This window comes from Sciurus vulgaris (assembly GCF_902686455.1).
Source record: "Sciurus vulgaris genome assembly, chromosome: 5".
In the NCBI taxonomy this organism is placed as follows: Eukaryota; Metazoa; Chordata; class Mammalia; order Rodentia; family Sciuridae; genus Sciurus; species Sciurus vulgaris.
The window spans coordinates 164,635,147-164,661,821 of NC_136465.1; the positions used below are offsets into that span (position 1 = coordinate 164,635,147).

Below are 26,675 nucleotides of genomic sequence, written 5' to 3' on the forward strand. Positions count from 1 at the left end.
CGGGAGGAAGGGTTTCTGGCCAGAGGACCCACGTGACGATCATGTGCTGTGAATTAAAAGCTGGATTCCAGCCTCTTGGAATGCAAGACCTACTTAATTTTGGCAAAACAGAGTTTTCTGGCTCAAAAGAAAAGATGCATAAGAGAGTGTTTCGCTTCTCCAAGCAAATGATTCTGACAGACATGGAGAAGCGGCAGAGCTTCTTGGGAGTGGCTCTAAGCCTTAAACAGGACAAATCGTTTAGTGACAATACTCAAATCACTGAATGGCAAGCAAGTTCAGGTATAAGTGCAGATTTAAAAAAAAAAAAAAAAAAAAAGTATTTTCTTAAATTTTGAGTATTCAGGAAAAAATATTTTAAACTGCCAACATAAATAACCAGGACTAAATTAAAATTCAAACAAGTTCCCAAATTCTGAATGTCTTTACCAAAACAAACAGGCAAGCAAAATCACAAATGAGGACCCAATTCTTCTGGACATTAAGACTAGTTGTAGATAAAAAAATTACACTCATAAAACACTGCGAAGCTCACCTATCTATCTGGGTCTCCAGCTCTGAACTCTGAACAAGGTCTCTTTCCTCACTGTGATGTGTTGAGAGAGAACGGTGTGGCCCCCAAGCCCTACCCGTGCCTGCGTACACCATGTTCACACACCTGTGCCCTGCTCCTCCCGTGCTCTCTCGCCTGCCCACCCTGTTGTTTAAAATATATTTTTCTTTTTAATGGACACACAGTAACTGTGTATTTATGGGAATGGCATGACACCGCAAACTACGTATACAACGCGCAGTGACCAGATCAGGGTTAACGGCACATCCACCACCTTAGACGATTACCATTTCTTTTCGCTGGGAACATTCAAAACCTTCTCTATTGGCGCTTTTGAAATATGAATTCATGGTTGTTGACCGTAGTTTCCCGCTGCGTACAGAACACAAGGAGCTGCCCCTGCGCCTGCTGACCGTCCTCTCCCTGTTATTCTTGGTCCATCCTTCACCCACCAGCCTCTTCCACACCCAGTCACCCTCACAGCCTCGACACTTCTGAAATCCTCCACCACCCCCTCTCCCTACTGCACTTCCTGGCCCAGGCCTCCACCCTCCTCCCCATGCAGGGATGAAGTCTGAGCTTTGGCTTTCCTCCAACTGACTCTGCCATGACTTCACTGGGTGGACTGGGGCAAGTCACTTGTCATCAAAATTCTTAGTCCCCTGACCTATAAAAGGAGGATAGTAACACCACCAGCCTCACAGGGTTGCTTAGCAATGCAGACGAAATAATCAATGCAAAAGCTGCAGAAACTGCCTTCGAGCTGTTCAGCATTCAACAAATCTCAACTACCCAATCTCCCTCCTTTCTGTGCCCAGCTGTGAGTTTAGACCTGAAATGTCCCCCCACAGACCCACATGCTAAAGGCTGGGTCACCAGCCTGTGGTGCTACTGGGAGGCAGTGGAACTCTTAAGAGGTGGGGCCTAGTGGAAGGAAGCTAGGTGACTTGGGGAGTGTCCTTTGAGGGGACACCAGGACCCTGGCTCCTTCCTCTCCCTTCCTTTGCTTCCTGACTGCCATGAGCTGACAGCTTCCTCTCCCTGGGCTCCCTGTGTGATACTGCCTGGCCACAGGTTCAAAGCAACAAGGTCAAGCAACTGTGGACTAAAACCTTGAAGCTGTAAGTCAAAATAAACCTTTCCTCCTTATACGCTGACATTCTCAAGTATCTTGTCACAGCTACGGAATGCAGACTAACATACCTACGCAACTCCTCTGGATGAGGTAACCCTCCTCCCTGGCACTCGCTGGTGATTTAAGTGACCCAACTGTAAGCCCCCTGAAGGCAAGCAATGAGGCTTTTCCCACGTATGGAAGACTCCTAAGACAATGTGTCGTGAGTTTAAGAGCTGTATAATAATGACTATACATCGTTATTAAGAGCCACAGACTACTGAATGTGGTATTTAAGTCTTTAGAAATCATCAATGAGAAAAAGAAACATTAACAATATAGATTTAAGTTGGCAAGGAATCAATAATAAAAATATCAATTGCCATATTTTGATATGTAACATAATTTTAAGTGACTCATAAATCTTCCCTTAGAAAGTGACATACATGGCACTTCTTGAGCTTAAAAAGCTTCACTTTTGGCTACTCAGCAATTTATTTTCTATGGGTTTGCAAGCCACAGATATTTGTTCCTCAAAACAAAGACGCCACCCCACAGTTCCAGAACCGTGACTCAAGTCCTTTCAGAGGAAGCCCTTGAACAAACACCTCTCCCCTCCCACACTGACACCTAAGACTGTCCACTTAGGAGACAGACAAAGGGCACATCTCAAAACACTGAACCCTCTCATTCACTAGTGGGAAGAGGAGACTCCAGGGATTCCCTCTGGGGTTGAATTTTTAAAAAACTAAAGGCAGTTATGTGGTCCCCCACTACCGGATCTTGTTACAGGAAAATTCCTCTTTCTCAGACGATGACAACAGAATGCCTTGGTTCATGGAGGTGAACAGAAGTGAATAAAGCAGTTCTGATTTTATTTCATGTCTTTAAAAGGTGCCTTTCCGGCTCCGGAGAGCAGGGCGGCCTACCTGGGCTCCGTAGACGCGCTGCATGGCCCGCAGCAGCTGGTTGGCGTAGTCGGTGAGCGTGCCCGCGTCCTCCTCAAACACACTCAGCAGGGAGCGGGTCTGCAAGAGGGGGCACTGGTTTACTGCCGGTGTTACAGTCACAAAGGAGGCAGAGCACACACCGATGAGCACGTGCACAAACTGAGCTGGGGAGGGCCCGGCGGGGCCCGGGCTGCGCTTCCACCAGCAATGCCGCAGGGGCGCCTCTGACCCTTCCTCCCACGGGGCAGGGCAAACGTGCAACCTGCAGCCCAGAGGAAAATCCTGTTTGGACCACTCAGGGCTGGGGCTGGGGTGTGGCTCAGGGTGCAGCACCTGCCTGTCATGCTTGGAAATATTCAGACCGGAGGGCTGTGATCCATCCTGCCTTCAACCCCTATCTACGTCCCGTAAAGTCTGTCCAATAAAACGGGGTTGGGAAGGGCAGCCTCTCCTTTCATGTCCATAGGCCAGGAACCTGGTGCAGCTGTGGCTGCCCGCGCCCCTGGAGCACCACCCTCCCGCCACAGCCAGTGTGGCAGCCTCGCAGTGTCATTGTTTCCTCTGGAGATATGACTGTCGGTCGAGTTCCCCATTCTTCCTCATGTCTTATTCAACCAACTCTCAAACTCGTGGCCGGGACTTTCCTGCTGCCTGGGCCCACTGGTGGCAGCTCTGGGCACAAAGCTCACACCGCGACAGGAATGCCAGCTGGCTTCTTCCAGGAGGACATCCCTGGGAGCCCCTAGAAGCGCCGAGCACTTTCACGGTGGTGTGGGCCCACGCTGCGCACTACGTATCGTGGCAGAAATACTCACACATGGAAAGGTGCAGAAACAAGAGTCACGGCATCACTTAGAGACAGAGCTTCTCCCAGGACTCGGGGATGTGCCCAGCTCAGGAGTTTGAACTACGGCATTAAGTAATAATGGGGTTTCTACTTCCGAAAATAACCCGTTAGGCAAAGAATGGAGTGTAAGTTACAGAAATGTCTTTAATAAGGTGATACCAACGTGATTTAAAAGGAACAATTTATTAAGACTCATTATTTCCCTGTAAATAAATTTCAATCCCTTCTTTTTCTAACCTATCAGTTGAGAGGTTAGGAAAGTGGCCCCAGTTGCCACTATGTCCTGTCAACCCTGGGACCTCCACTGCGGTGCACTACCTGCTGGGGCCTCAGCCACAACAGTGCTGCACCACCCTAGGAACCCCAGTTGCTGCGGGCTGCCTCCCACCCCATGAACCCTGGTGCAGCTGGACCCAGACATTCCTGGGCCCAAAGCTCCCCCAGTAAATAGAAGCAGAACCTCCCTGTGCTTGACAGACTCTGGGGCATCTCACAGCAATGTGTGCTGACCCTGCTTTCCAAGGTCTTCCAGGATTAACCTGCTCGGTGACCTACCTAATCTCTTTGGTACTCATGCGTATTGATGGAAGAATCACAATGCCGTCACACAGACTGCAAGAGTGTGTAAAAAACTCTCACCCACAGCAAACTTCATCCCAAACTCACTCAGTGCCTAGTTCATGTTAGAAGAGTTCTTGAAACTTTTAAAAAATCAAAACCCCCATAGTACGAAATACACTCTACACTAAGACCTGAGCAAAGGTTTTACCACACAATATTTATCAACAGAATGCATACACACTTTTTTTCTATTCCATTTGCGAACAAAAATCATGGCTCTGACCCACTGGATTTCATAATCCACTAATGGATGATGACCAGAAGGAAAAAAAACACTGATTTAGAATTCTCTATTACATCTCTTTAAAGTATGATTTTTATTTGAAAAACAAATTATTGTCAAAAGACATTTTCAGAACACAGTGGGAGATCTATCCTTCAGTACTCAGTCGCCTGTTCCTGCCAGCATCTGTGCTGGGAACTGAGATTCAATGCTGAGGAGCAGTGACCCTACACGCCACAGGGCTTTGAGTCAGCTGGGGTCCCTCAGAGGAGCTGTGATTACCGTGGGATCCTGTCACTCCCGAGTTCACATCCACGCTCTGACACTAACATGCAGAGGTAAGGAGATAACGAAAGTATGCACAGTGTTTATCACTGCCAAACTTAGAGATGGCAGATGATGTTGACTGTGAAGATAATGAACTTTCAAAAATCGTCAGAGAGACACTGGTGTGTGTCACAAAGACACAGCAGCAAAGTTACTATGGCATGCAGGCACACAGACCCTTAACGACCTGAAAAGCAGTTTGTTTTTATTCTCCCTTTGCACACACCCAAACACAAGCTCAAAGAGGTTAAACAACTTGCCAAGGGGAAGAGTGGCAGACTCAGGATTTGAATTCCACCCTTTGGGTAACACCCTGCGCTCTCAGGAGCGCACCCATGGCCAGAGGAGGAAAGACAGCAAGCACTCTATGGATACAGCCTAGCTTCGTGTCATTCCCTTACCTTAGTAAAGAAACAGCATGTGACCTAATCCAATTGACCTAGACCTTCTCAATAAAAAGTAATTGTGGAAGAGTTCAATCTTAAAATCACTGATTACTTTTAAAAATTTTAAGGTTAAAAACAAAATTCTTATTTCCATGGTTTGGTGGAGAGAAAGCTATTACCTAATAGAACCAAGTCTACTCAAAGTAAAAAGGTGTTATAAATAAAAAGAGCCACCGGACAAAACGCCTCCACAGTGAAGCCACACAAAGTCACTCGGGGTTATGTTTGGAGGCATCTCACTTGCAAAAAGACAGACCTGCTTTGGTTGGAGAGGGCTGTTCCCAGCTGGGTCACTCACTGCATAATCTCAGAACTAAGTCTTTCATTTCTGTTTCAGTGATTCCAACTGCAAAACAACAACAACCAAACAAAAAGCACAAAACAAACAAACAAAAAAAGCAGCCCATAGCTCTTCTGACTTACAGGATAAGAGAATGACCTCCTGACTAAGCACAAGACTCTAAGTCCCTGTCTTTCACAGCGGAATTCACGCTGTCCTGGAACTGCTGCTGGACTCATCTGTCCCTGGAACAGACTATGAGCCAGTCGAGGGGAGTCACACGAATCTCATTTACATCACGTTCCTGGCAGAAAGTGGTGCCTGGACAAATGGCAATGGAGGCCAGCCTCATCCCGGAGACACCCTGCCTCTCCTGTATCAGAAGTGAGCAGGAATGAAACGCCATGCACACAGATTAGTTCCAAACACACCACGCAGCACTGCAAACTCAAGAGGAGGAAATGAATAGATGTGTCTAAGGTCAGACAACTTCTGTTCAGCATTTCTTGAGTCACTTAGTCCGAACACAAAGGCTTTTGTGCAGCCAGGTTACTTAAGCAACCCTCACGACTCTCCTGCAAAAAACCAGAGGAAACAACAGTAGATGGTTTCTTAGGATTTTTTCCTTTTAGTGAAACACTTTAGGTCACCAATAACAGAAAAGTCAGGTGCTAGGTAACTGGGCTAACTTAAGCAATATCCCTTTACTATGCATGCTGCTTGGGTTCCAATCCTGGCTCTGTCACTTTAGAGTGTACGATCTTGGGCAAGTTATATAACTTCTCTGCTCCTTGATCATTTTAAGAGAGACCTAGTTTACAAGATTATGGGAGGACTGAGTGAGTTAAGAGGGGTAAGACATTTACAACAATGTCCGCACATAATGTGCATGATCTAGGCCTTTGCTATTGTTTTTATTCTTTCCACATAAAATGAAAGAGCTGGATTACTCCTTCCACATCCAAATCTAAGCCTCTCCTTGGGAGTACAGCTGCACCAGACACAAGCTGCATACAAAATACACAAAATATTTGAACTAACTTCTTAAAGTTAGTTCCATTTTGCATCAAGAACCCTTAATAATAAACTCCCTATATCAGAAGGAATAGTAAATAGGAATCATAATGCTTCTACACTCTTTTCCACATATAAACTCAAAGTTATAAATCACGTATATAAGACAGAATTTAAAGCCTCAAGAGCTTCTTGAAGATCATTTGTTCCATGTCCCTCATTCTGTAGAGGCTTTGAGGATGAGAAAAACTAGCCAGCCACAGGATGGAGTTTAAGTGACTTGCCAAATCACACGGTCAGTTCAGTGCTGGGAGTCAGAACTGCAACCCAGGGCTTCTGACTCGTTTGCCAGTCTTCTTACTATCCCCTCATAGTGGAGTGAGTCCTTTAAGCCACTCAGTGTGTATTCATTTACATGAGAGCCAAAAATTCAGAATGTGATTTGTCAGTGAGGCCAGCACGGAGAATGAGTATCGCCTCTCTCGCTCCACCTGCCCACTGCCATGTCTGGCTAGAAAAGCAATGGATGCAACTACAAAGCAAGTGGAGATCCCGGGCTCACAGTGATCACTAGAAATTTCACATTAGGTTCCAATTCCACACAACAGGTGTGGCTGAAATGCCTCCTACCATGGGCTTTGATTCGATCAAAAACACCAGAAGCTGTATAAAAGAGACTTATGAAAAGTCAACCAGCTCAATGGATGCCAACTTAGAAAAAATAAAATAAAAACCACAGCATGCTTACAGTTCCCGACTTGCCTACCCAAGGAGGATCAAAGAAATGAGCTTAAAACACAGGTGCACACAGCCCTTCTGACTTGTTCTCAATGGTAGAGATGCAGAGAGCACTAGGTAAGTCCCTCAAAGGGGCATCCTGGGTGGTACAATTCACTCAGGAGGGACAGGAAGAAACCCCGAAAGAGGGGAGATGAGAAGAGAAGGCTTAATCTGGGCACTAAGGGAAAAAATAAAAGAAAAAAAAACAAATAACCCAGGGATGCAGAGTCAGAAAGGAGTTAGGAAGCAGGGGTAGGGCAGGTGGGAGGGTGTTAAATGAAGAACAAAAGCTCCCCAGAGAAAGACTCTGAATTAGGAGCTAATGAACTAGTGTCATTTGCACTCTTTTGCTATATTCACACACCAGTTTTCACCCTCAAGCTCAAAGGAGTCGCGTCTCCAGAGTGCTAATGAAGTTCTCTCGCCCGACAAATAGGGCAGGTGTTAATTTTCTCTCCACAAAAGAAAACAGTGCCGGAGACGCAGGATCTGCCGGGACAGGGACCCAGCCTCTCTGCTTCCCATTCTGGACCCTAAACCCATCGCCAGCGGTACCTATCTGGAGCGGCAAGATGGACTTCTCTACTCTGAACCACGAACTGATTTAAAAACAAAAACAACAAAAAACTTTACAGGCACCTTGTCATTTAATTCTCCTAACAAGCCAGGAGACAGGTCCAATTATTGTCTCTATTTAAAAGGAGACGAGGCACCAAAAGGCGAGGCCATCCGCCCGGGGCCCTGGCTGACCAGCGAAGCAGCCAAAGTTGCTGAGGCCGAGTCTGGGGAGGGTCGCGACGCGGCGGCGCGGGCGCGGGTCCCGGCTCTGCGTGGCGCGGGACGCGGGGCCCGGCGCGCCCACTCCCCAGCCTGGCCCCTGCGGGCGCGCGGGACCAGCGGCGGAGGTACCTGGGGGCTGTCCTGCAACGCCTCCTCCAGCAGGAGCTTGTCCACCGCGGGCATGGCTGGGCGAGGGCGGATGGAAGGACGCAGGGCGCGAGGCGGCAGCCGAGGTGCTCCGTGCTCAGGCGACGGCGACGCTCAGTGCCCGCGGCAGCCCCGCGCGCGCCCACGTCTGGTCAGTGGCCGCCGCAATCGCCTGCCAGCCCGCCCTCCTCCCAGCCCGGCCCCGCCCGGCCCCCAGCTGAGCTGATCAACAGGAAGTGTGGCGAGCGTCTGGTCAGCCGCCGGAAGTGTGGCTTCCGCGCTTCCGCCCGCGGGGAGCCGTGACGCTCCGGACCAACCCCGCTGCTCCCCGAGCTCTTAGTGGCTTAGGGTTCCGCGGTCAGGGCCGCCTGTCCTCACTGCGTGTGCCACTCGATGCACATAAAACCGAGTGTGGGGAGATAAGGTTTATCTACCGTGGTTACTTGGAAACCCTCTTGCGTCGAAGGAGATAGCAGCGAACAGATTTTTGCTGCTGCTCTTACTCTCACTCCCCTACTCTCCTTGGGGATTGAACCCAGGAACGCTTTTTACCCCAGAGCCTCAACCCCCACCCTTTTTGTTTTTTTTTTATTTTGAGACGGGGTCTCACTACGTTGCTTAGGGCCTCACTAAAGAGCTGAGGCTGGTCTTGAACTTGTGATCCTCCTGCCTCAGCCTCCTAAACATCTGGGATTCCAAGCGTGCACCCCTGCGCCAGGCCTCATCCCTTTTTTAAAACCGAAGGACAACCCTACAATTCTCACACCAATTTTGCTAGATAAATCTCATTGCCCTGAAACAGTTCTGAGAGCAGAGAGGTCACCTAAGTTTAGGAAAAACGAGATAACTGAGCCATCTGTGATAGAGATAACTAGTTTGGAGAAGAGCTCTTTGGTTTAGGTCTCATTCTGGTTTCTTATGTCTTTTTGGAGAAGTTCATAATTGACTTTTCAGAATTGAAAGGAATAATCTAGTTCAGTGTTGTCATTTAGAGATGAGAAAATGAATCCCAGAGAGTTAAATGATCTGGTTAGGATCATAGAGTGAACCTTGCGGAAGAAGAACAGGAAGCCAGAGGGATGGGGAAGACCGTCAAGGGATCTTGATCTCTTTATGTCAAAGGCAAGAGTCTCTGAAATTCCTTCTTTAGGAATCAGTAAGATGTGTCTAATAGAAAACATCACCAAAATCAACAGGAAGAATACGATGCCATACAAATCCTGTATTCTACAGAAGCCGCTTAAGTATGTAGAGAGAATCTGCATTGCGAACACCTGAAGGTCAATGGCGTGCTGCTTCACTCCCTAGGTTCTGGCCAGTGCCAGCTGTCCTGAGCGATTGTATGGCTTTCATTGAGCATCCCCGCACCCCCCCCCCCAATAATATTCTTTCTTCCTTGTGGTGGAATCACGACTGCACCCCATTTCTCCCTTTTCTGCATTTTCTACCAAGTACCACTCAGTTAATTTCATCTCAGGTAATCTTCCAAACGCTGTCCTAACCAAAATCCTCTTCCTCAAGGTCGGTCTTGAGTTCTTCCTCCCTTCTGATTGTAAGAAAAGTACAAGGATATGATTATACCAAGAGAAGCAATGCACACATTTTTATTGGAAAGAGGACATTAAATGGAGACTGCGCTGTCCGGAACCTTTGAAGAGGCTCAGATGTTCCCTTGGGAGTTGCCATAGTTTTCATGTCCCATCTCATCTTCTGATTAAAATCACTGCTCCTTGAACATCAGTATTCCAAGTTATTTAGATCACACTCTTACACAATTCCATTGCTTTTCACTTTTCTGCATTTTATTGTTACGTTATGAGCTAAATAGCCTCAGTGGGATTCCTTGTTACTTCAGTGCCCATTTTAACATTGCTTCTATAGGAAAATATATCCCAAGTTCAAAACGACTAAATTATGAAACAGACTCTGGGATTACAACACATTTATAAAGTCTTTCCATTTCGTTCATTAATTATTTCATCCCGTCATTAATTTGTGTAATAAATGAAACCGTTGGGTGCGAAGCGCTCTCCCGCTTCTTCTGCTATCTTTATTATGGCTTATGTGAAGTTTTAAAGGTGTCATAAACAGTGTCTGCTCCTAGAATTTTAAAAGTCTCACAAGAAGTGGCCCCCCTGCCCCCACCAACTGGGTTGGAGGCAGGGAAGCCCGGCTTGGAGCTTCTGTGATCAGTGGGAAGAGGGGAGGCGCTCTAGGGACCAGTGGGAAAGGGGGATGGTAAGCACGGAAAGGTTCCCAGGACGCTCGACTCAGGGAAGGACTGGGGCTTCAAGAATGAGAGAGAGGAAGCAGCGAGGAAGAGCCTGTTTTGAGCAAGTTGCTCGGTGAGGCGGAGGCACTGTGATGCTCTGCTCTCTGCAGGGCCCTTTCCTCTTCATTTCTGACAAGCCCAACTACTCTCTGCAAATCCCAGCTTTCTATGCCTGTGTGTGTGTGGGTGGGGGGGGGGGTTCATTCATTTATTTCTTCCTATGCTTTAGTAGCATTGGCTAGATAATTCTAGAATCACACCTCTATTTGTTCCCACCCCCAACTTTCCAGCCAGAGTGAGCAGGAACTTCTGCTTCGTTTATTTCTATACTTACAGTGCCTCGTCCCTTACCCAATACATAAGCAGTTGCTTGAGAAATGCTTATTAAAGCACAATGGACATCATCGTGACTTACACGTGCTTAGTACTTTGCAGTTTAAAGTGTTTTCATGGATTTCATATCATTGATACCACAGTACTGTGAGGTTTTTCTCAGTGATGGACTTGCTATTTAGCGCGTCCCATGACTGCACTCTCTTCTACTCTGAATGCAGCCTGAAGTTAATACAAGTCCCCGCCCTAATGGCGCTTATATTTGAATAGGGGAGATAATAATAAACAAATACAAATTCATAAGTATATAGTGATGGAATAAAGGAATAAAGGATCATGGGAAGTTGGGTAAGCAGGAAGAATTCTCTGAGGTGATCCACATTTGGGCTGAGTATTGAATAAAGCAAGAGAGTAAGCCAAGCCTGGCAGGAAGTGCAAGTGCAAAGGCCCTGAGGCATCTCACCGGTTTGAGGATGAGCGGAAAGGCCAGTGTGCCTGGAGTAGATTGAGGCAGGAAAGAATGGGAGGAGACAAGGTGGAAGAGATGTCAAGCAGCCGGTCACAAAGGACCCTATGTCCATGGGAAGGACTTTCAGTGCGGTTCTGGGTATTGCAGGAAACTACTCATTAAATATGGGCAGCTGAGGGACAAGGTCTGATTTACACTTATAAAGAATTTCTCTGGTTCTAAGGAGGTTATTGCAATGATTCGAGCAAGAGATTGTGAGGTCTGGGTTGAGGTCTAGGGTACTGATAGAATGTTGGGAAGCAGGGAAAACTAGATGTGTTTTAAAAGCACTTGACAAGCTACGCCAGAAGCAGGCGTGGGGAAGTCCAGCGGCTGGGTGGGAGGTCCCGGGGTTTGCTGAGCTGAGGGATGCTGGGGAGGAGTGGGGGCGGGGCACTCCAGAAGCCTTTTAAACCTCCAAGCGCAGGAGCCAGTGGTACTTGGGTGCACCACTCTGGAGTCTGGGACGAAATCCTCACCAGCACGTGGATGCCATCGAAACCACCAGAGTGGGTGGAATTTCTCAGGAATTGAGCGTATTGGGAAGAGCAGGTTGGAAGACTGAACCATACAAGACCCAGCCGCCAATGAGGTAGGAGGAGGATCAGGAAACTCATATCCCAACCCAGCAGCCATGTGCACGGGAGACACCATCCTGAAAGACAAAGAAGCCTTTAAGAAAGAATTGATCCACAACGTCAAGGGCGGCTGAAAGGTCAGGTCAGGAAGAGGATTGGGGGTTGACCTTGGGATTGGCCATTGGTCTTTGGTCGTCGGCGAACTTGATAAGAAACCTTGACAAGAACAGTTTAATTTGAAAGCCAGATTGGAACGTGTTCGGAACAACGAAGGAAGACCAAACTTACTTAAGGGGGTGATCTGAGGAGAAGTAACTGCAGGGAAAATAGCAAAGGGGAAGTTTTTGCTTCCTTTGCTTGTTTTAAGCAAGGAGACACTGCAGACTTTGGACAAGGTGTTTAGCATTGTGTGTGTGTGGGCGGGGGGGTTGCTTTGTTTGTTTATTTTGGTATTGGGGATTTAACCCAGGGCCACACCACCACTGATCTACATTCCCAACCATTTTTATTTTTTACCTTGAAACAGGGTCTACCTAAATTGCCCGGATGGTCTCAAACTTGCGATCCTCCTGCCTCCTGCCTCCACCTCTTGAGTAGCTGGGATTACAGGTGTGCGCCCCCATGCCTAACTTATTTAACCTTGCTTTACTCTTTGTGAGATGAGAATAATATCACGTTACAAGCTGTTTCCATAGACACTTGGCTAGCCCTCCTGTATTAATCAGAGCTTTTTCAGCTGTAAATGACACAACACCTTTTAGGTTTTTAAGGACAAAGAAAAGACTGGGAGGCCCTGAGGGGTGAGGAGGCTGGACTTCTTAGATTATTTGTATGTTGATGAGAATAAGCCAGTAGAGTGGGGAGAATTAGGCCATAGAGACAAGAAAGTGGCAATTCCAAGACCAGAGTCCTTGAGTAACAGAAAGGAGTGAGATTCAAATCTCCAGTGAGGGGGACAGCCTCGGGCAGAAGCGGGACGGCGCATTCTGGGTGATAGTGGGACAGTGGGTGAGTAGATTAAATGAGGGCGGATGGAGGAGTTCTTTGCTGGGACTTTTTATTTTTCTCAGTAAGACAGGAAGCCAGGCCATTGGCTCAAAAGAATAATGGTCAGCCGCGTTGGAGGTCTGAGAGGGAGGAGAGGGCATGGAGTAGTCATGGTGGGGCACAGGCCGGGGGGCAGGAGAACCGAGGTCCCCACGTTACAGATGCTGCAGCCGAGGCTGAAATAAACGCCCGGATACAGCCAAGGATTCCCAAGGCCAGGACTGTCCGTCGCATCCCAGAGAAGAAGGGAGGCCCCCCAGTGAGAAGTCCAAGGCACCTTGACCTAGAACCCCTCTCTCCTTCCCTCCCAGGTGTCCACAGAGCCTCTGATGCACAACACATGCTTCTGAAATGGTTGGATGAGTGCTCAGTCCTCTTTCTCTACCTTGGACCCCTGCGAATCAGGCTGTTTCCACCAGCGTCTTTCCATTTGCTGGAAACTGAGAGGGGAAACCTTCAGGGATGAGTGACATCCTTGAGCTTGGACAGACCACCATGGCAACCAGTGAAGCTGGGGACAAAGGGGGAAGGACCTTCTCAGTTCCTGAGTGTCCATCTTAGGATGAGGGTTGTCACTCTGCCACTTAACACCCTTCGGTGATAATAATAGCATAATTATAAATGGATATTTATTGAGCTATTACTATGTGCCTTATTATTTTACCTGTGTTGATGCTATGGTTTGAATGTGTGTGTTCCTTTGAAATTCACACGTGGAAGCTTAGGCCCCGATGCAGTAGTACTCAGAGGTGGGCCCTTAGGAGGGTCATTAGCTCACCTCCTCAAGCAAGTGCAAGCACAATCCTCCTGAATGGGATTGCATCTTTAGGAAAAGGCTGGAGCCTGTTTGTCCCCTTTGCCCCTCTGCTATGTGAGGACACAGGGAAGAGCCATCTTGAAGCAGAGACACAAAATCTGCTGGTGTCTTCATCTTGGACTTTTCAGCCACAAGAACTACGAGACATAAATGTCTATTATCTACGAATTTCCCATTTTTCTATAGCAGACTGAATACACGAAGGCTCTCCTAAAACCACACCGCAAACCTCAGCACTAATTTGCTGTAATAATGCTTAATTTAGAAACAAGGCAACTGAGACCCCGGAGGCTTAGAGAGCTTGTCCAGGGTTAGCCGACCTCGGAGGGCTCCCACCAGGAAGCAGCCTCTTCAGAGGCCTCCCTGACGTCTACATTCCTCCATAGGCGGCAAGTCCTTGGTGATCTAGCTCCCGGCTGGCATGCCAAGGCTGCCTCCCGCCATGCCCGCTGCACACCTGCCACACGAAGTCCATGGCAGTCCTTGAAAGCCCACCGTTCCCCCTGCCTGTGTCCGTAGAGAGGCTTCCCTCAGATTCGCGCGCACTCCCAGGAGCTGCGATTTCAACCAGAGACTGTGTAGTGTGGCTGCCTTTATTTATTCAAATGCCACCCAGTCTGGTGATGTTCAGTGACATTCCCAAGGGTCAGAAATTCACTACAGGCAATGATTCTTCATAAACACTACCAAACTTACTACTCATTATTTATTAAACAAATTTTTATATTCATAATAAGTAAAAATATGATATTGGAAATATATTAAGCTTATTGAGTTCCTAAGACTTCTCAGGAATTCTGATTTCTTGCTCTCAAATTCCAAAGGTTAGTAGGGACATGTAAGACAAATAAGAGCTTCTCTAGTTACTTTAGGACAACAGCATTTGTCTTTCCTTCATCCTCCTATAGGACTTACACACGTTTTTATTGGCACTTATACCCCATCTTATTTATTTATGGGACCATCCCTCTTGACTCATCTGTGAGCTCATAAATTATAAAGTCTTTGTATCATGTATCTTTATTTTCTTAGTGCCAAACTTTGAACCCGGCTTTTAGCTGTCTTTCAGAAAAAAAATTTTTCTCAGTGACAGGAGGCATTATGTTAATGTATTAGTTAGGATTTGATATGGATATACCACTGATAAGAAAAAGGGCTGGGGAGATAGCTCAGTTGGTAAAGTGCTTGCCTTGCAAGCACAGAGCCCTGGGTTTGATCCCTAGCACTGCAAAAAAAACAAACAAACAAACAAACAAACCAAAAAAAAAAACCAAAAGCAAGAAAAACATATGTCTAAATTATGATAGAAGTTTATTTTTCTTTCATTTTCAAGAAACTCAGAGGTGCCAGGTATGGGGGTGCTTGCCCATAATCCCAGAGTCTTGGGAGGCTGAGGCAGGAGGATTGCAAGTTCAAAGCCAGCCTCAGCAACTTAGTGAGGCCTGAAGCAACTTAGTGAGACCCTGTTTCAAAATAAAAAATAAAAAGGGCTGGTGATGTGACTCAGTAGTTAATTGCCCCTGGGTTCAATCCCCAGTACCAAAAATAAAAATGAAAAAAGAAAAAGAAACCCAGAGATGGCGGCTGGTTTTCCAGTCATTTATTTTTTATTTATTTTTACTTTTTATATTTTTTATCAGTTTCCGTAGTTGTTCATAGTGGTGGGGTTTGTTGTTATATATTCATTCATGCACACAATGTAACGATATAATTTGACCAGGATCATTCCCCAGTTATTTTTCCTCTCCTTCCCCTTCAGTCATTAAGTCAGCATTCCAAACAGCAGCTTGAAGAAAGCAACAGAGAATGACATATTTCCACCAGAAACTGCACTCTTCTACTGACATCCCATCCCCTAGCCCGAACTTAGTCACGTGACCACACACAGCTATCAGGGGAGCTGGAAAGTCCACCTTTTTCCAGGCTCAGGAAGCCCAGCTAAGATTCAAGTGTTCGCATACATTGCTGGAAGGAATGTAAAATGGTGTAGCTACTGTGGAAAATAGTTTGTCAGTTCCTCAAAAAGTTAAACATAAAGTTATCACATGACTCCACAAATCCCTTCCAGTATATACCCAATGGAATTGAAAACATCTGTCCACACAAAAACTTGAATGTGAATGTTTATAGTAGCAGTATTCATAAGAGCCTGAATGTCCATCAACCAGTAGATAAGCAAGATGTGATATGGCATTCCCAGACAGTGCAATGCTTTCTGACATTTGTAGGAACGAAGTACTTACACAAGCTACAGTGTGGATGAACTTGAACACATGTGCAGAATCCAAGAAGCCAGACAAGGAAGACCACATGTTATATGAGTCCAACTCTGTGAAATGCCCAGAGTGGGCAGTACACACATACAGACAGAAAGCAGATGAGCCTTTGCTAGGAGCTGGAGGGAGGGTGGAATGGGGAGTGTCTGCTAACAGGCATGGGGTTTCTTTCGGGGGAAGCGGGTTTTGAAATGTTCCCAAATCAAATATTGGTGATGGTTGTACAATCTCTAAATCTACTAAAAACCAGGGACTTGTACCCTTTAAAATGGTGACTTCCCCATCCCCACAAATAAGATAAAAAAAAAAAAAAAAAAAAAGATGAATGTTATGGTGTGTGAATAACAGTCCAATAAAACAATAATAAGTTAGTGTAAAAAATTGGGGCTCTACTACTGGGGAAAACAAAAGAGGAGAGAATAACAATTTGGGGATAATGGTCTCTGTTAAATACCCCTGGAATGAATTAATCAGAAAAGAGTCTCTTTAGAATATGTTTGGGTTAATGGAATGGAAAGGAAAAAAAGCAGAGGATAAATGATAAAAATAATAGTCAAATGATAAAATGAAGAAGCAGGCCTGAGTAAAGGTCAGAGAGAGTTGTTCTCAAGTTCTGAAGACCTGGGCTCTGTTTTTTATCACCTCCTTGGGACTCTTGCTGGGCATTAAAACTTGACTTTCCATTTGAACTCATAAAACACGACAAAGTTTAGGAAAATAACGTTTCAGTCAAAGGTCATTGAATTTGAACTTCTGCAAAATTAGCAACTCAGCCCTCTGCTACCAGTGCCTTTTAAAGTGGGAACAGTCAAAGACTGGGAAGCACTCCAGAGAAAGCACGGGCTGTCCCTGATAAATTTTGGCCACCAAGCAAGAACCTCAGAGTTGTAACAGGAATGTCCCTAAATTTGAAAGCTTGGGTATACAGGATCGAGTGCTAATAATGATGAATGGCTTAGAGGAAAATACGACATTGTAGAGAGGCCATTGACCTTGGAGCTGAACAGACCTGAGTTTGAGCCCAGGCATTGCAGGTTGCTAGCCAGAAGATTTTGGGCAAGTTAGGTATCCTTTCTGAACCTGAGCTCACTTCTCTGTGGTAGGAATATGCTAATTCCTACCATATCCTATTTCTGTAGGCAGCTAACTGTGTCTGTATTAATCAGGCTTCTTCAGTGACCAAAGACAAAAGAGAGACTAGAAAAGGAGAATCATAAATTCAAAAGTTTGAGGCCAGCCTGGATGAGTTGGTGAAACTCTTTCAAAACTGAAATGGGCTGGGGATGTAGCTTAATGGTAGAGCACTCTTGGGTCCATCCCTAGTTCTGCAAAACCCAACAAAAACTTTAGTATTTAAGGAAAATACAAAAGGTCGGGAAGGAGGAAGTTGGATTTCTTGGATTGCATGAGGTGGCAGGTACAAAGGAAGCTGGGAAGAGCTTGGAACTAGAGACCTGAAGCCCAGGGTTCTCTTTCTACCTCTCATCCAAACATTTCCCTGCATGTTGGCTTCATTCTCTCAGATGCAAGTCTTAGAGTGACTAGAACCACGTCACCTGGGAGCTGCTGACTCACTTCCAATATAAGAGAGGAACACTGGACATGCAGGCTGGGTGGGCTACCTAGCCTGTCATCCCAGCCACTCCAGAGGCTGAGGCGGGAGGATCGCCCGAGCCCCCAGTTTGAGAGCTCATCTGGGAGTGAGGCTGGAGGTGGAATAGGACTTTTTAGAAGTCCTGGAGAAGGGCTGTGATTGTCCCGTCTTCAGACACAGAGACGCCCACTCCTGAATCACTAGCTGTGGCCGCGTGCATGTGAGTGCACAGCGCCAAGTTCAGGAAGGGCCCTCGTGTAGGTCAGAGCTGCACGGCGAGGCCAGAGGAGGTGGGGTCTGTTACCAGAATAAGGAGGATGGGGACAGGAACCACCCAGACCAGAACAAGAGGAGTCAGTTCCATGTGCCAGTGAACACATCTGCCCTCCCTCACGGACCCCCACCCGCCTCCATGGAAGGCTTCGCCCAGTGGTGGAAGCCAGAACCTGGGACTCGCGCTGTGTCCTGCCCCCTCTGGCCTGTCTCCCACTTGCAGGGAATCACCACACCTGGTCCTCTGCCCACTGGTTCCTGACGCATCTGTCCCTTTCTGGTTGTCTCTTCTGCCCCTGCTCCAGGAGAGACCTCTCCACGCTGCCCACAGTGACCGGTCCTCTTGCTCTTTGCTGTACCCGCTTCTGCTCTAACTCCCAGAAGAGCGGTCTTTTCAAAAAAATGATAGTCTTGTCATGTCTCTTCTCCGATGAAGATTTTTTAATGGCTCCCCATCAAGGCCAGCTACAGGGGCTGGGGATACAGCTCAGCTGGTAGAGTGCTTGCCTCATAAGCACAAGGCCCTGGGTTCGATCCCTAGCACCACAAAAAAACAAAAGGCCAGCTATATAATTTGTGGAGCCCAGAGCCAAACCTTCAGGAAGCAAGGGTACATTCAGTGTACTAAAATATAAGGTTTTTCTGTGATTTTCTTTTTTTTAAGGTAGTCTCTCAATTGGCTATGGTGTTTGAATCTACTACTTATTGTTGTTCTAAGGAAAACAAAACCATTCAAATTGTACATCCATTGGCATGAACTTTACTGTCCCTCTTTACATGGTGATGCCAGTTTTAAATGAGAAGAGTGTCTTCCTGGTGCATGGAACCAGGGAAGTCATGCAGTCTGCCGTTTCTTACCGGCATGCTAGAAAGGTCACACAGAACCACCCGCTGCTTTATTACATTCTACGGAGACGCACGGGAGGTGGCACTTCTCGTGACACACTTTCTTGTGCTGGCTTTGGGTCTTGCTAAACTCCCACACATATTAAGTCCACTGGAATTCTGTGCTCAGGGGGAATCATGGATCCCAAATGCCAACAAAGTGGCCGCAGCTGGTGGACGTGCATGCATGTCACACCCCCTCCTCTGCTCATGGCCTGTTCCGCTCTCTCACTGGGTTTCCCTGAGACAGCACAAGTTCAAAGATGAAACTGGTCCCCTTTCCTCTTTTCTATAGATAGAGCCAGTTCCATGAGGCTGCGTCGGATGAGAGTCCAGTCTCCGATGATCGGGCCTAACCGTCTCCCTTCCTTTCTCCATGGAAGATTTTGCCCCTGAGAGGATAAGTTCCCTACGTTTCCCACACATGGTTCTCTGTTCATTCTGTCTTTGCTGTTTGAAGGTCACCTTGACTCTCCCAGAAAGACGGTGATGCTGGCCCCCGTGACTTCCTGTGCTGTTGTGACTCGGCCTGAGGTCATAAAGTCCTGTACTGCAGTTGCCTCAACATCTGTCCCCCCAGGGCCATGACCTCTTTGGGGACAGGAACTGTCTTTTTTCTCTGTTGAGTTCTCAGTGTCCAGTGAGTGACAGGGACTTGTGCAATGCAGCGTTTGTAAGTGGCATGGCACAGGAAGCAACGACTGGCATACAGGGGGTACTCATATTCACTGAGTCACGCCACGCCCGTCCTTCCCTCCTTCAGCAAATATTTACTGAGCACCTACTGCATGCCGCGACCCGTGCTCCGAGCTGGGAACACACTGGTGAGCACGACAGGCAGGGTCCCTTCCTTCTAAGACTTCCCTCCAGTTGTCCCTCAGAAAATGCCGTCTCACTTCCTGTCCTTGTCACCGTGTTCCCACGAGGTAACCCGATCAAGTCATACATATCTCAAGACTCTCTGCTTCCATCTTCCGCTCAGGATTCTCTTTCTCTGCTCCATTCTCAGGTACCAAGCGATGGGTGCTGGATCTTGCCAGAGTTGCTTCCCCGACCCCATCACCCCAGAGGTGAGCACAGAACATGAGGTCAGCCCGAGGGCCCCTGGACCTGCAGGGAAGGTTCCACCACATTCTCCCTGCGCTCCTTTTCCTGAGGCTCAAGAAGGTCACTCACTGTCCACTGCCGTTTCCAGTCCCTCCCTCACCTAACTGATGCTCTGACAGGTTGGTGACTTCTTTCCACATAGCTGGTCATCAGGCTATGTGTCTCTGGGGAAGTACAGTTGGCTACAGGCTAATCAGAGAGGAGAGCAGAGAACCCCTGCAGGCTTGGGCTCGGCTGAGGGGGGCCTGGTTCTCATCCTCACCTTCCTCAGCCCACCCCCATCCCATGCACCTGCCCTCTTGTAGGTCCAAGGTGATCCTCAGAAGGGAAGCAGGGCGTTGGGCCTCTTCGTAGACGAGAAGGGCCTCACTCACACAGCTGGTTTTTGCTCCTGTTCTCCCAGCCCGGGTGCCATTTTTCAAGCTTCCACGTGGTGGAAAGAAGAAATAATCATGCAAAGTCTGATTCAGGTCACTTCAGAAACAACTTATGATCTAGAGGGTGGAAATATTTTAGGTGAAGACGTGGTAGAAAGGTCATAATTAATTTCTATACACCTCTGATAAGTGCCCGGCATTGCTGAAGGGTTTGGATTTCCAAAACTCCCACCGTTGGAGACGTGGGTCACTCCAGGGCGAGTTAAAAACAGAACCCAGACCCACCACCTCCGCGCTCGTGGGGCCTAGTGAATGAAAACTACTGCCTTGAACTCTGACAAGTTGGTAATGGGATTGGGTCACGGGGTCTCATTCCCCACCCACAAAGGGATTTTCCTGAAACTCTTGTTCCTGCATAAAGTCCCAGGAGATCATGATTTGGACCCAGGATGGGGGACTCAGCTCTTAGTCACAGTACTTTGAGTCACTCTGCTCACTCAGAAGGTCACGGTCGTTACAGGCAAGGCTGACGGGATTCTCCATCTCTGCTTGAAGATTGTGTCGTAAGCACCTCGGCCTGTGAAACTCAGCGTTTTGGAATGCTCAACTTGGGATGGATGATAAGAGCCACTGGCGACGGTGACACAGCAGCCGCAAATGAAGAACTGGCATGTTTTAGACGTCGTGTGAGATGCTTTACATTTTACGTAATTAGATCAACAACTGTGCAGATACGTCGTTACTGGTGATGGCGTGTGTTGGGAATCAGGGCGCTCACAGCTGGTTTGGAGGCGGAACTGGGGCTTGGATCCAGATTTTTCTGACTCTAGGGCCTGTGCCCCTCACTCTGCGTTGTCTCCGTGCGCCCAGCACATGGCTCTCTGCCTGGATCCTGCTTCCTGGGCCGCTGCATAACTGAATCAATGTTTGACAGTTAAAGGACAACTCCAATCCTGCTGGGCTGGGGAACAATCCAAATGTGTCACGGAGGAGGGCCCTTCAGAGCAGAGCCTCCTCTGCCGTAGCATTTTTTAGGAACGGGATGTTTCGCCCTGTCATTGAGTTGCCAATTTGTTACTCAGACTGTTTTTGAGGATGGTCAGAAGATCTCGGGGGAAGAGGAACTTGATCTTCTTTGTTTTATTAAACAGTGACAGACGTGGCGCTCGATGCGTCGGGACCGTTTTTGTGAGCAGGTGTTACGACTGTGACCCGCAGAGTGTGGTCCTGGGTTCCAGCCGGCTGCCTGCCGGGCCTCTCCTTTTCATAGACTGGCAGGAGTTACCTTTTTATTTCTGTTCTGACGGATGTCAGCGTCGTCCCTCAGACCCTGGGTCCTTCCCCCGAAGTTCTTCCCTGGTCCCGGAGTGGGATGCTTCTCACTGAAGCCCCTCTCCATGTGGCTCCTGGCACCTTGTACCGCGAGGATCTCTGTAGGAAGGTCAGCCCTCATCTGCTGGGTGCCCTAGTCCCTACTCAGCACAGCCCGTGCCCACAGGAGACTCTAGTACCTGTTCCCTGAGTGACTGTGTGGACCACAGATAATAAAAGAGAATTAATTACTTTTTCAGTATGATTGGGGTTGTCCGTAAGGCCAGAGCTGGACACACGAGTCATTTTCCCCCAATGCCCATCTTGTTACACACGAATTCTAGGCGTTCAGCTGTCCCATCGGAAGCCAGCCCTGTGGTTTCCACGTCACTGTGTCATTATCTCTGACTCCAGTTGCAAGGCTGAAGTCAGCTCTGGCAGTGGGCAGAGCTGCCCGGGCTCCACGAAGCCCCCTTTGCCTCCTCACCAGCGCTGCCCCTGTGTCACCCAGAAAGTCGATGTTCTCTAGCCTCTGGCTCTCGCGATAGGAAGAGGTCAGCAGATGAGTCCCTTCCTCCCCTCCCTCCCTCCCGGGGGGTGCCCATGTCACCTTGCTGTAGGCAGAATTCCACCCCCTGCCAGCCTGGTACTGGCTGCAGCCTCAGAGGATTTGCAAGAGGAGGTAGGGTCTCTCCTCAGCGCTTCCCTGCAGCAAGAGTCCAGCTGTGGTTAATGCAGGGCCCGGAGGGAGTCAGCCTCACCTTTGGAACAGCTTTGATTTCTCTGAGCCACATACTGGGCATCTTTAACGTGAAGGGAACAGTGTTAAAAAAATAAACAGGGATAAAAAAAAAAATGCATGTGAAGTATCATAGAGAATTGGGCATGCAGTAAGCTTTCAATAACAAAAGCCACTGGTCTATGCCGACGGGATAAAGTCAGAGTGTCTCATTGCAGAAGTGGGAGACCGGGAGGGAGATCAGAGATAGTAATACATTTAATTTTGTAGTTTACAGTTTCCAGATATGACCCATCGAAGCCATTGAAGGAAGGTTTTTTCAGTATATTACAAAACACTGTCACTGAGAAGCAGAAAAATCCAATACAGTACCAGGATGTGGTTCAGCTATAACAGACATATAACTGTGACTTAAACAACACCGGGCTCCCCTCTCACATAAGTGTTCAGAATTTTAAGTCTAGGACTAACATGACAGCTTTTCTCCATGAGATCCTCAGGGATCTAGGTTCAACCATAGGTAGCCTCTGTAGGTTACTTTATGGCCCAAGAGGACTGCTGGGTTCCAGCCATTAAGTCTACATTCCAGGCAATCAAAAGTAAAAGGAGCAAAGAATAAACAGTAAATGGCGTTTCCCAGCTCCTTTATGGAGGATTTCTGAAGCCGCCACATGACCTTTATATCCCATTGGCCTGAACTGAGTCACATGGCCATGCCTAACTGTACAGGAGGGAGGGGGATTTGATCTTTATCCTACAATGTCCCCAGCCCCAAACCAGGGTTCCAGTGCAATGGAGGAAAGGAAAAATGAAGAGTCTCTGCCACATGAACCCATCATGACCTCATTACACTCAGAGATCATTAAGTATGGGTCCTAAAACCTCGCTTTGTCCCTTTTGATGAAGGCTAACAGGACCCAGTATCATGCTTGGCATCAATACCCATGTGATAAATCTAGGCACCAGGATGCAAAGATAAGCGAGGGACAATCCCTCTCCAGATGGAAATGACATCTTGTTTTGACCATGGTTGATGTTTCCTCCTGCAGCTAGCCAACAATTCAAACAGCACAGACAGCAAGCTGCAAGACCATAAATACGAACACAAAGCCATCACCACGGATTCAAAATAATCTGAAGGCGCTGCTTTCAAAAGAACACAGAGTAACTCCAGATCACTGATATGGAGGGAAGAAGAGGAAGACCTGTCTGACCAGGTCTGCGGTGACTCCCTTTCAGGGGACACGCCAGCAGCTCTTGAGTAACCCAGAGCTCAGCCGAGGTGGACGTGCAAAGATCCTGTTCAAAACGTGCTACTCTCAGCAGGGAAATAAGAGCGAAATTAAATTATGCAAAAGTAGTGGGGTACCCGATTCCCACCTTAGGGAGGATGTGTTTATGCTAATAAACCTGAATGGCTCATTTTGAAATAATTTCACTATGTAATTGCAAGGAAATGCCTTAAGAGTTTCACAGGCAATAAATGTCATCGTTAACTTATAAAAATTCTTGTTGCTCAGCAGTTTTGGAATCTAGGTGACTGAATGTTTTTTTCCCTCTGTCTTTTTACTTTAATTTCCCTTCTGCTTTTGTATATTCATATAAAGGGCTCTTGTTTCATAAGGTAGAGATCTGCTTTCAATTTTTTGGACTTTCATGTCCTGGCAACTTCGGGTTTTGACTTGTAAAGAACCCATCAACCTCTGACCAGGCTCTTCCTCTACCTGAGCCATGCATAGGTGTCTGGTATCAGATGCTGAGAGGTGGCAAACTCAGTTAGTATGAGGGCCTGTGTAGCATCAAGCATACAGATCCAGGGCTTGAATGCTGCTACTGGCCACTGCTGCTTTCTAGCTGTGTGACTTTGGATCAGTTACTTAACCACTCTGTTGCCTGTGATCTCATTGAAAATGAATGAGAATAGCTATCTAGCAAGGCGATTGAGCGGAATAAATGATTGTGGAGTGCATAATGACTGCACAGTAAAATGTCTGCTATTATCATCTTTGCATTCTGATACCCCAGCAAGACATTTATGCTGCAAATGCTTCTTTTAAAATCTTCTTTAGCGTAATGTGAACCGAAATGGAGAATCCAGTTATTGGAGTGGAAGGATCTTGGTTTTGAAGCTCGGTATCGCTCTCTGAACCTGTGACTTTGGGCAAGACATATGACCCCCTGTGTCTCGGTTTACTCCACCATGGAATGTGGGGAGTGGGCGAGTTCTCACTCCTCCACTTGTTGGCTCCCAACACCCCTTTCCGCGTCTCTGTTCCTACAGACGGCACGTTGCCTGGGTGTTAATCTGGAGGCGCGGTGGTTTCTCCCATGCGGATTTTCCTGGAGGCCCTGTTCCCGTGGCTTGGGGATCTCGGGGAGCCTGGGGGACACAGCGGAGCCTCTTCCCGTACCCAAGTCCGTAAGCACAGACAGATTCGGGCACGGCCTGCAGGCCTGCTGACAATTTTGCTGTCCACTACAGGCCCTCTGGGGCCCTGGGAGAGGTCACAGACTGGGGCCCCTCCCCAGCTAGGAATCCCAGGGTCGGCCGGGAAGGGCGCACAGCGTGGCGGCAGGTGCCCCCTGGAAGGCCTGCGGGCAAACGCCAACCCGGAGAGCTCTCTGCCCGCCCGCCGGCCACCCCGCGGTCAGCAGTGAAATCGGAAATGAGAACCTTCCCAGATGTGAGACAGATCCCCCTTCCCTGCTGAAGCTGCCCAATGTCCCCCTCACGGTCACCGGTCACCGTAAATTCAAAGCCCAACAATGGCCTGTGGGTGGCCATCGTTGGGTCACCCTGACAATGCCACCCTCTGTCCCTTTCCAAACTCAGCCAGCTGGCCCCTTCTCCCCTGCCTGGGGCTGTCCTACCTGGACTCCCGGAGGCTCTTCCTGCTCCGAGGCCTCGGCCCAGCTGTCTCTGTCACTGCCCCTCAGTCACGGGCTTATTATACCCGGTGCCTAGAACTGTCAGTTTACATGTCTGTGTTTATTGCCAATTTTGAACCCAAAGGACGTGCTTCCCAAGACAGTGGAAGAATCTCGAGAGAGCGGAGGGATCTCGCTGGTCCTGTCCCCTTTCAGGGCTGAGCACAGATGGGGTGAGGCTCAGGGGCAGAGCACTCGCCCGCAATGAGCAAGGCCAGGGTTCCAACCCCGGCATTGCAAGGAAGAAAACAAGTCCAGGGCTGAGCACACAGTTGGCATCCAATGAAAAGCCAGTTAAGCCGGGCGCGGTGGTGAACTCCTGTGATCCCAGGAGGCTGAGGCAGGAGGATGGAGAGTTCAAAGCCAGCCTCAGCAACTTAGTGAGGCCCTAAGCACCTCAGTGAAACCCTGTTTCTAAATAAAAATACAAAAAAGGGCTGGATGTGGCTCAGTGTTTAAGTGTCCCTGAGTTCAATCCTGGTGCTAAAAAAAAAAAAAAAGCCAATGAAGTGAATAAATAAATAAGCATGAGTGAGTGGGGATAGCTGTAAGGAAGCTGCCCTGGTCCCCACCACGATGTCATGCTAGTAACATGTGAGGTGCTTTCAGAGACTCCGGGTGAGTCCCAGGGGTCCAGGGATGTGGCCCCGAGGAGCACTGGGGCTGGAGCAACCTGCCGGGTTAGTTCCCGGCTCTGCTGCCGGCTTGACACCTGGTTTGACTCCTCTGTGACTTCTGGCACGTTCTTTGAGCTCTCTGCAAGGCCGGGGTGATAATAGAAGTACCCGTGGTGTCTTGAGAGTTCAATGCCATCATCCGTGCAAGCCTTCATTGCCGTCGAGCACTTGTTAAGTGAGACTTCCAGCCTCCACTTCCAGGCCTCCCTCCTGGCCTCACTTCCAGGCCTCCCTCCTGGCCCAACACACGCTCACCTTTCTGCTGTTCCTAAGCTCCTAATGGATGCTTATCACTAAGCATTTGTTAAGACTCATAGGATGCACAGGGAGGGCGAACTGTGATGGAGACTGGACTTTGGGCAACGACCACATCTCAACACAGGTTCATCAGCTGTAGCAAATGAGCCACTGAGTGGTTGATGTCCTTCACGTGGGAGGCTGTACACACGTGGAGGCAGAGGGGGTGGTAACTGCCATACTTCCCACTAGTTTTACTGAGAACAGAAAACCGCTCTCAAAAATCAAGTCTGATTGGAACACAGTACTTATTAATGCTTGAAACGACTCGCGAGTAAGAGATCAGGTTGAGAAGCCAGTGAAGGAGTCTGCCCCACCCAGAGGGTGTCTGCGGGAAGACGATCCAGCCCAGACACCAGAAGAGAAAGGGGTCTTTCTGTAGAGCTGCGTGTCCTCTGTGAGGGAGGCAGGAACAGGAAAGGGATAGTCACACCCCGCCACGTGGCCATCTGTGAAGTAATCATGCTCCAGAAAGAACAGGTCAGTGTCCGGAGTTCTGCTTCCTCTCCTGTTCGATCACACTCTTCATTCTGTGGTCTTTGTAAAATCCTGAAAGAAAGTCCTCAGGAAAAAC

General features: G+C 48.1%; 1 protein-coding gene across 5 annotated transcripts in view; it reads right to left on the reverse strand.

Moving 5' to 3' along the window:
• Positions 1-8,262, reverse strand: part of APPL2 (adaptor protein, phosphotyrosine interacting with PH domain and leucine zipper 2) — a 58,188-nt gene extending 49,926 nt beyond the window's left edge. For 4 of the 5 annotated variants that reach the window (XR_013764248.1, XR_013764249.1, XR_013764250.1 and 1 more), the window contains exons 1-2: positions 8,065-8,262; positions 2,597-2,695 (exon numbers count right to left, since the gene is read on the reverse strand). Coding sequence is in view for 2 of the 5 variants with exons in the window: in XM_079142897.1 (XP_078999023.1) it covers positions 2,597-2,695; positions 8,065-8,118 (153 nt within the window). In the remaining 3 variants the exon portion in view is untranslated. The remainder of the gene's footprint in view (positions 1-2,596; positions 2,696-8,064) is intronic. The other variant, XM_079142898.1, reaches the window with a different exon arrangement.
• Between the last annotated feature and the right edge of the window lie 18,413 nt (positions 8,263-26,675).